This window comes from Hibiscus syriacus, unplaced genomic scaffold (assembly GCF_006381635.1).
Source record: "Hibiscus syriacus cultivar Baekdansim isolate YM2019G1 unplaced genomic scaffold, ASM638163v2 tig00014064_pilon, whole genome shotgun sequence".
NCBI classification, from domain to species: Eukaryota; Viridiplantae; Streptophyta; class Magnoliopsida; order Malvales; family Malvaceae; genus Hibiscus; species Hibiscus syriacus.
In genome coordinates, this window is record NW_024062313.1 from 500,324 (window position 1) to 509,709 (window position 9,386).

The window sequence follows — 9,386 nt, forward strand, 5'->3', positions numbered from 1 at the left end:
AACCTTTAATTTGGTATACTTTTCTGGCCTTCGCATTTTCTTTCTCACATCACCCACCAAAACTTGAAATACGAAAACGTTATTAAAATATTATTTACTATGAATCTTGAATTTAAAATTTCTTTGAATGCAACTAAAAGTGTGTAATTGAAGGAAGAAAAAAATTAAAAGGATAAAGTTTTTAACTCTTTTACCCTCAATTATTGCTTTTTTCTATGCCCCTTCTGCAAAAAGATAAAGGTAATCAGCATTACAGTGGGGGAAGAGAGAGAGTCATTTCAGTTCCTCGAAGACATGAAGTCATGTGAAACAAAGTTAATATCCTGTATCACCTCTTAACCTCCATCACTCTTTTTCTTTTCTTCAAAACCAATCATTCAAAGAACAAGACACCCACCACCGTCCCTACGAACACGTTACTCTCTCCTTTTTTTCCATTAAAAAAAGGCTAAACAAAGCTCAATGATTCTTATCTGTTTCCTTTGTTTTTCTATATAAAATCAAGAACTTTATTTCGGTTTTCATCTCTATTGCTTTCCTCTCTTTCTGGTGAAAAAGAGAGTGAACAAAAATGGAGACGGTTAAGTGTTTTATGATTGTTTTGCTTCTGGGTTTCTACCACTTGTCCATGGCTGCACCATCGGGGAAGGAGAAGAGCCGCAGGAAGACTTACATCGTGCACATGGCTAAATCCGAGATGCCAACGAGTTTTCAGCACCACTCTCACTGGTATGACTCGTCTTTGAAATCCGTGTCCGGCTCTGCTAAAATGCTTTATACCTACGACAACGTTATCCATGGATTCTCTACTCAGCTAACCTACGCAGAAGCTAAGCAACTCGAGAGCCAACCGGGGATCCTTGCAGTTTTGCCCGAGTTAAGATACGAGTTGCACACCACTCGTACACCTGAGTTTCTTGGACTCAGTAAAGCTGCTGATTTGTTCCCCGAGTCTGACTCGGCGAGTGAAGTTGTCATTGGTGTGTTAGATACTGGTGTTTGGCCTGAAAGTAAGAGCTTCGTCGATACAGGGCTTGGACCAATACCAAGAAGCTGGAAAGGCGCGTGCGAATCAGGCACCAATTTCACCTTATCGAATTGCAATAGAAAATTGATAGGCGCGAGGTACTTTGCTAGAGGGTATGAGGCTGCCTTGGGTCCAATCGATGAGTCCAAGGAATCTAAATCACCTCGAGATGATGACGGACATGGTACTCATACGGCCTCCACGGCTGCAGGGTCGGTCGTCGAAGGAGCTAGCTTGTTCGGGTACGCCGAGGGGACGGCGCGTGGAATGGCCACGCGCGCCAGAGTTGCGGTTTACAAGGTTTGTTGGACAGGTGGATGTTTCAGTTCGGACATCTTGGCTGCCATGGAAAAGGCCATTGATGACAACGTTAATGTACTATCAATGTCACTCGGTGGCGGCATGTCGGATTACTACAGGGACAGTGTTGCAATCGGAGCTTTTGCTGCTATGGAGAAGGGGATTTTAGTTTCTTGCTCGGCCGGAAATGCTGGTCCGAGTGCTTACAGTTTATCAAACGTGGCTCCTTGGATCACAACCGTCGGCGCCGGTACATTGGATCGTGATTTCCCTTCTTTCGTTAGCCTCGGAAATGGCAGAAACTACTCCGGTGTGTCGCTTTACCGAGGCAACCCCTTGCCTGGCAAAATGCTGCCATTTGTTTATGCCGGTAATGCCAGCAATGCTACGAACGGGAATTTGTGCATGATGGGTACTTTGATACCAGAAAAGGTTGCCGGAAAAATCGTTCTATGTGATCGCGGGGTGAATGCCAGGGTTCAAAAGGGAGCTGTCGTAAAAGCAGCCGGTGGTTTAGGCATGGTGTTGTCTAACACCGCCGCGAACGGTGAAGAGCTTGTAGCTGACGCACATTTGCTTCCTGCAACCGCCGTGGGTCAAAAATCCGGTGATTCTATAAAAGATTACTTGTTTTCAAACCCTAACCCAACTGTTACAATTATCTTTGAAGGAACCAAAGTTGGTATTGAGCCATCACCGGTGGTGGCTGCTTTCAGTTCAAGAGGGCCTAATTCCATAACTCCCGACATATTGAAACCAGACATGATTGCTCCAGGGGTTAACATTTTAGCAGGGTGGTCGGGCGCCGTAGGTCCAACGGGGTTAGCTACGGATACCAGACGAGTGGATTTCAACATTATCTCGGGAACCTCAATGTCCTGCCCACATGTTAGTGGCCTTGCAGGGTTTCTCAAGGCGGCTCACGCGGATTGGAGCCCAGCAGCTATAAGATCAGCTCTCATGACCACAGCTTACACAGAATACAAAAACAAGCAGAAAATGCAAGATATCGCTACCGGGAAACCATCCACCCCGTTCGATCACGGTGCTGGACATGTGGATCCTGTTTCAGCACTTAACCCGGGGCTTGTGTATGATTTAGCAGTGGAAGATTATCTGGGTTTCCTTTGTGCCTTAAACTACTCCGAGTTCCAAATCAGATCATTGGCAAGGAGGAATTTCTCATGTGATGCGAGTAAGAGATACAGAGTTACTGATCTTAACTACCCTTCGTTTGCTGTCAACTTCGATTCAGTCACGGGTGGCTCGACTGTGGTTAAACACACTAGAACCCTCACAAATGTGGGGTCGCCAGGGACTTACAAGGTGTGGATGTCACCGGAAAGTGAAACTCCGGGTGTTAAGATATCAGTTGAGCCAGAGAGTTTGAGTTTCAGCCAAGCAAACGAGAAGAAATCATATACAGTGACGTTCAGCGGTAGTTCACAGCCAAGCAATAGGAACAGCTTCGGTCGTTTGGAATGGTCTGATGGGAAGCATATTGTGGGCAGTCCTATTGCAATAAGCTGGAGTTGATAGGGAGAATAAAGGGGATAGGTTTAATTGGCTCACTCGAAAGAAACAGGGGTAGTTCAACTGTCTAGTGGCCTGCATAACCAGCTAAAAATGGAAAGCTCGCTCTAAGTGTTTGATGTTCTTCTGTGTGAGAGAAGGTGAAAACCAGGAAATTTGAGTGGTTTTTGCTTTTTCTTTCTTCATATACTGTTATGAATATCCTTTAATTGTGTAGCAGCACTTTATATCATATGCTCAATTCACTCAAGTTCCTTTTATGGTTGTTAACATTTTCATCACTAGGATTCTTGGGAAGAAGATGAACAGCCTTTTCTCATAATCAATTATTTTTTAATATTATTAAATTAAATTAATAATTAAGCTTTTATACTTAGTTAAATTAATTACCATTATTTTTATTATAAAATAATATTTTGTGTTAAAATAATAGATAAAGGAGGCATCAGTTAAAACATTATACTAGATCAAAATTTAATTCTAAATAGGATTAATTGTATTTTAAATTATTCGAGTTTTTTAAACAAATATTTATTTTATAAATATATTTAATGATTAAACTTTTATATAAATCATATAATTAAATATTATAAATTTATTTAAAATATGACTATCGAAAATCTTAATCTTATAAAAGTATATTGGAGTTGTAAAACAATTCTATTTTTTATTAGTATAAACGAGTTCTTGTTTAATTTAATTTACATTATATTGACTAATATATAAATTTAGACTATCATCATATCATATGTATTAAAAATTTGACAATAATTGATCATTTTATATTTTTATTAGTTAAATAAGTATTTTATAATATTTTATTATTAAATAACTTAAATAAAAATATTTTATAATTAAGGGATCATATTTATCGTTTATCCTAAAATTTATTGATAAATCAAATGAAAATTAATTAAAGTATTCACTATCAGGCGGTTCGTTGGCTACACGTGACTTGCGGACCACACAATGCACATTAAATGTCAAATATTTATTTTCAACAAATAATATTCTATATAATAACTTATTTAATAAAAAAATATAGATTAAATATTAAAAGATTTGTATGTAACTTTTATTAAATAAAATTTGAAATTTTGAATATTTAAATCTTTGATTATTTTATTTAAAAATATATAAATGATAATATTTATTATCATTTCAGAAAACTTTTTTATTAAATTAATGTAATTTTAATTCGTAAAATTAATTCAATTAAAGACCCTATATAATATTATATACAGATATTTTGGGCAGACGAAATGGAAGAAGGGGATGGTTGGTTGGTGGATGAACCTCCATACAATAATTTCCAAACCTTTTGCATAAATTAATAATATATAAATAAAGAAGCAAAAACAAATACCCGTGAACTGAAAAAACAAAATTTGCACTAATAATTCAACATTCTTGGTTTGTAATTATTTAAAAATGTTGATTTATACATTACTTCCATAACAATGTAATCTAATTTTATATATTAAAAGTATCAAGTAACCAAAGTGTTTAAAAGGAGTTATGTTCTCTCAACAAGTTTTTACTTCAAACATTTATGTCTACGGGTTTATGTACGTTGTCATTAAGAAAACTTTTGAAAAAAATACTACCTTATAATCATTATAGGACTATTAAGAAAATTATATACCAAAAATATCAATTATAATATTGATAAAGTAATATATTAAATTTTATATAATTTAATTATTAAAATATTAAAAATTATATGATATCAAATACTTCAATTATAACTAATAAAATTGTTGGGATAATAGTTTGGAAAAAAATATAATGGCTCATATAGGGTGCTGGGGAAATTAATAAATAACGCAGGGAAAAATCGATCGAACCACTTCACGTCTTCTAAAAGACACATGGAAGATATGACGTCTTCCCTTCATCCTCCATGCATGTCTTTCGCTACTCTGTATAGTCCGATCTAGACGCCATGTAGTTCGATCGACTTCATAAAATCACCAAATGATCCGGCCGACTTCCCCCTACATTATTCATTCTACCCTAATTAAGAAAATAATTTCTCCATCGTCCTATATAAACCATTTGTTTTCAAACCATTATCCTAATACTTTTACCAAATATAATTATTACATAATAAAAATATATTATAATCGACATAAGTGTTCTTAAAAATGTACTTTTACCCTAAAGTGTTCTTTACAAATCAACAGCTATATTATTTTCAATTTGCTAATTTATATTTCTCGAGGGAGAGTGTTCTTAAAGTTTTGAGGAATAAACCTTAATAAATTGTTTCAAAGTTACATATTATCTTCAAAGATAAACAAATCTATTAGATTTAAGAAAATTCTAAGGTAGCATATAACTAAAATAGTGTATCTATACTTGGTTTAAAAATTAAACCATTCTAAAGTATTATATATATACATATATATAATTTTTATAACTTTCACGAAAATTTTAAAGAGCTAATTCACCATTTCTTGATACTATTTTGTTGATTGATCAAATTAACGATTAGTATCAAAGTGAGTCTCTATTAATAGGTTAATAACATTGAGAAAGTCCTTAGAGGGCTCTAACAATTTCTACATCAACCTTAAATATGGCTTCCACCTCTAATTCTTATTTCATGAAGATCCCTAATTCATAACAAACCTCCATAGAGCTAATTATATTTATTGGAAGAATAAAATGAAGTTATTCATTTAATCTACTGATCTTGGTGCTTGAGAAATCACAATGAAAGGTCATTCTACTCCAACAAGGAAATGAAGGAGTGGAGTGGGGAAGAGAAGAATTGATTCCAACTAAATTACAAAGGCTATGCATATTTTATTTTGTGCTTTTGACTTGGATGAGTATGGAAGTGCCTCTTATTCAAATTTTCAAGAGATTTAAGATAAATTAAAAGTCACTCATGAGGTTATCAATAGAAAAAAAAAGGATCGATTTTTTTACTTTCAACTATTAACATTTTAAGATGAAACTTAATGAAGATACCAAGACAATGTATGATAGATTCATTATCATTATCAATGTTCTTAAAGAATATGGGAAACCAATTCTAAATGAAAAAGTTGTAAGGAAGATGCTACGTAGCTTTCAAAGTCTTAACAAGCGAAGAAGACTACAGGAACTTATCAAGTAGTTTCAGTGGTTAATAGAAGTGTTATTCTCTCTTGAGGTTCTACGTTCTAGCAACTATATTTGTAGGGTGTATGTGCATTATCAATGGTTAACAAAGATTATGAATAGATACTACCTTGTAATCACCTCAGACTATTCAATAAAAAGAAAGTAATAATATTTTAAGAAAAAATCTAAAGACTCTCATTCTTTGTAACAATCCCGAAAAAAATAATAATAAAATAAAATAAAAGTTAATAAATTTGGTGAAATTTAAGGGCCAAATTAAAAGTTTCCAGAGTTTGTAATCCATTTTAGAAGTTGAAGGAAATTCAGGGACCTAGCCCTGAATTTAACCATTTTGTGTCGACAGAGACTCCTTCATAAATGCGTGAATTTGGTTTCTCTTTGCAAAACTAGAAACCAAATTCACAAATATTTCCTCCCTGCACCCCTCCTTTGAGCTCCAATTTCTCCACCGTCCGGCTACCGTTCGTCGATTCGAAACCACCATCGTGTTCGTCGTCAACCGGTGAACAAAACCCCGTAAAACTCTTGTCCTGAAACGTCATCTAACACCGTGAATTTTGATTCAAAGTTTAAAGTTTTTTTAACACCACTGTTGTAAAAATCGTCGATTCAAGAGCACACAATCATGTAAATCATACAGTAATCAAATCAGATCAAACATTGTATTTCAAATCAGAAAAAACAATCATGAGCACATGAGATTTCAAACAGATATTTAAAAACATTTATACTGCACACAAGGAATACACCTCGATAATAGGGTCAGTCCGGAAGATCTATCGAGCACCAACTTCACTAGGCTCTTCGACTGAACGAGAACCTAAGCCATATTAGAACAAGGTCATATTCACAATAATATTATAAACATAATAACTAACATGATTACAGAACTATACAAGTATTCACGACCTCTCGTGGACGAGCAGATCGGGAGGAATCGGGTCGAACAGTGAAACAGTCAGGAGATCCCCGAGTACCTTTTAACATATCATAACAATAATTAGTCCTTGACCATTCAGTTTAATTAACTGAATTAAAACATAGAGATAAATATGCAATTTTCGGGTTTAAGGGTCAATTCGGAGGCTTTTGGGTTTGAATTTGACAAAACGGACTTCGAAATTAGACTCAGGACGTCAAAAAACATAAAATATGACTTTTCAAAAATTTTGACTATTTTGTCAAATTCAATAGTCAATGGTCAACGATCAACGGATCGGGTCGGCAGTCGGGTCAGTCAATGGTTCAAATCTGCCCACCATGCGTTGGACATTCCCCACGCGCGTGGGGCCGTGTGCGGTGGCCTGGGAGTCCCGAAAAATTCCAGAAAAATTTCTAAAATTATTTTATAGGATTTTGAGACAATTACCAAGCTCGGTTCAAAATTTTGAACGACGGAGAGCTCGATTTTAAAAATTCATAAACTTTAACTTCTTCATCTCCCTGACGCGCCGATGAAAACGGAGACAAGAAGGACACCAGTGGACTCGGAACGACATAAGGAACATGATGGTGCGAGAGGTGTCGAAAACGGAGCAATGATCGACGATGAATCGACGATTTTCATGGCGGTGGTGTTAAAAAAACTTTGAAACTTTAATCGAAATTCACGGTGTTAGATAACGTTTCAAGACGAGAGGTTTATGGGGTTTTGTTCACCGATTGACGACAAACACGATGGTGGTTTTAGATCGACAAACGATGGCCAAACGATGGAGAAATCGGAGCTCAAAAGAGGGGTGCGGGGAGAAAATATTTGTGAATTTGGTTTCTGGTTTTGCAAATAGAAACCAAATTCATGCATTTATGAGGATTCTCTGTCGACACAAAATGGTCAAATTCAGGGTTAGATCCTTGAATTTTCTTCAACTTCTAAAATGGCTTACAAACTCTGAAAACTTTTAATTTGGCCCTTAAATTTCACCAAATTGATTAACTTTTATTTTATTTTATTATTATTTTTTCCGGGTTGTTACATTCTTACTTAACTTAATAGATCTTTTCTTACTTATAAGATGATAATGGAATAATAAGAGAGAAACAAGAAAAGAAAGTTGGTGTAACACTGAAATCCTCCAAAAGCAAGGAAGGCGATTCAAGTGAAGATAGTGAATAAAGATAAAGAGATGATATAGTTTGCTAAAAGATTCTAATTTTCTTTGAAGTCTATCAAAGGAAAAATATATTAAAAAATTGAAGTATGAATCATAATGAGAAAAATGTTTTTATTATTTGTTATGAATATAAGAAATTGAGACATATCTGTTGGAAAATAATTAAGGTAGGTGGGCAACTTTCGGTGGCTTTAAATGTACCGAAATTTGGTTGTTGAAAATGATTTTTGGCTTAATTACATTTTAGCCACTACACATTTTAGGGTATTTACAAGATTAGTCCCTAAGTTTTAACTATAAATACCCTAGTTCATTTAGCTTCAAAATCATCCCAAAAATCATTTCTTTCTCCCATTACTAGAGAGCTTTCTCGTGAGTAATGAGTGTTTTGTAAACACCTGTAATTTTCTCTCTTAGTAAAAGATTTGCAGCAGTCCGGAGACGTAGGCACAATTGGCTGAACTCTGTTATCAATTTTGGGTATTATTATTCCGCTTTTATTTTGCATTCTCACTAATCTGGTTATAGGGAAATTACTTGTACTCGGTTTATTTCCTAACAACTGGTAATCAGAGCTTTTGGTTGTGAATTTTGTCAATTTTTGCGAGGTTACTATTCATTATTATTCACATGAATAGTGAATTTCGTAAATAGTAAAAATTTTGTCGGCGATACGAGTTTGTCGATGAAGGTGTTATAATACACGGTGGTTCACACAAATTGTCAGAAACGATCCGAAGAAGCCATATTCGAGTGGGAGTGATGGCTGCAGACGAAGGGAAGGTGAAAATTGAAAAGTTCGATGGTGCGGACTTTGGCTTTTGAAGGATGCAGATTGAAGATTTTTTGTACCAAAAAAATCTATATCAACCTCTCTCAGGAAAACAACCAGAGGGCATGAAGAATGAAGACTGGCTTTTCTCGACAGACAAGCCCTCGGAGTTATCCGACTGACGTTGTCCCGCAATGTTTCTTTCAACATAGCAAAGGAAAAGACCACGACGAGTCTTATGGTGGCTCTCTCCAGTATGTATGAGAAGCCATCAGCCTCAAACAAAGTGCACTTGATAAGGCGATTATTCAATTTGCGGATGACGAAAGGGGCATCGATGGCACAACACCTAAATGAACTCAACACAATCACAACTCAATTGAGTTCAGTGGAAATTGAATTCGATGATGAAGTTCGAGCTTTAATTCTCTTATCATCTCTACCAGACAGTTGGAATGCTACTGTTACAGCAGTTAGCAGCTCGTCGGGAAATAGTAAATTAAAA

General features: G+C 35.4%; 1 protein-coding gene across 1 annotated transcript; it reads left to right on the forward strand.

Moving 5' to 3' along the window:
• Window positions 1-341: 341 nt before the first annotated feature.
• On the forward strand, window positions 342-3,074 carry LOC120206872 (subtilisin-like protease SBT1.7). The gene has a single exon (XM_039206448.1). The coding sequence runs from the start codon at window positions 572-574 to the stop codon at window positions 2,861-2,863; it is 2,292 nt and encodes a 763-aa protein (XP_039062379.1). The 5' UTR covers window positions 342-571; the 3' UTR covers window positions 2,864-3,074.
• Window positions 3,075-9,386: the final 6,312 nt, after the last annotated feature.

What these genes read in the sequence shown, in the direction of transcription:
- LOC120206872 (XM_039206448.1), top strand. Translation starts at nt 572, where the DNA reads ATGGAGACGGTTAAGTGTTTTATGATTGTTTTGCTTCTGGGTTTCTAC.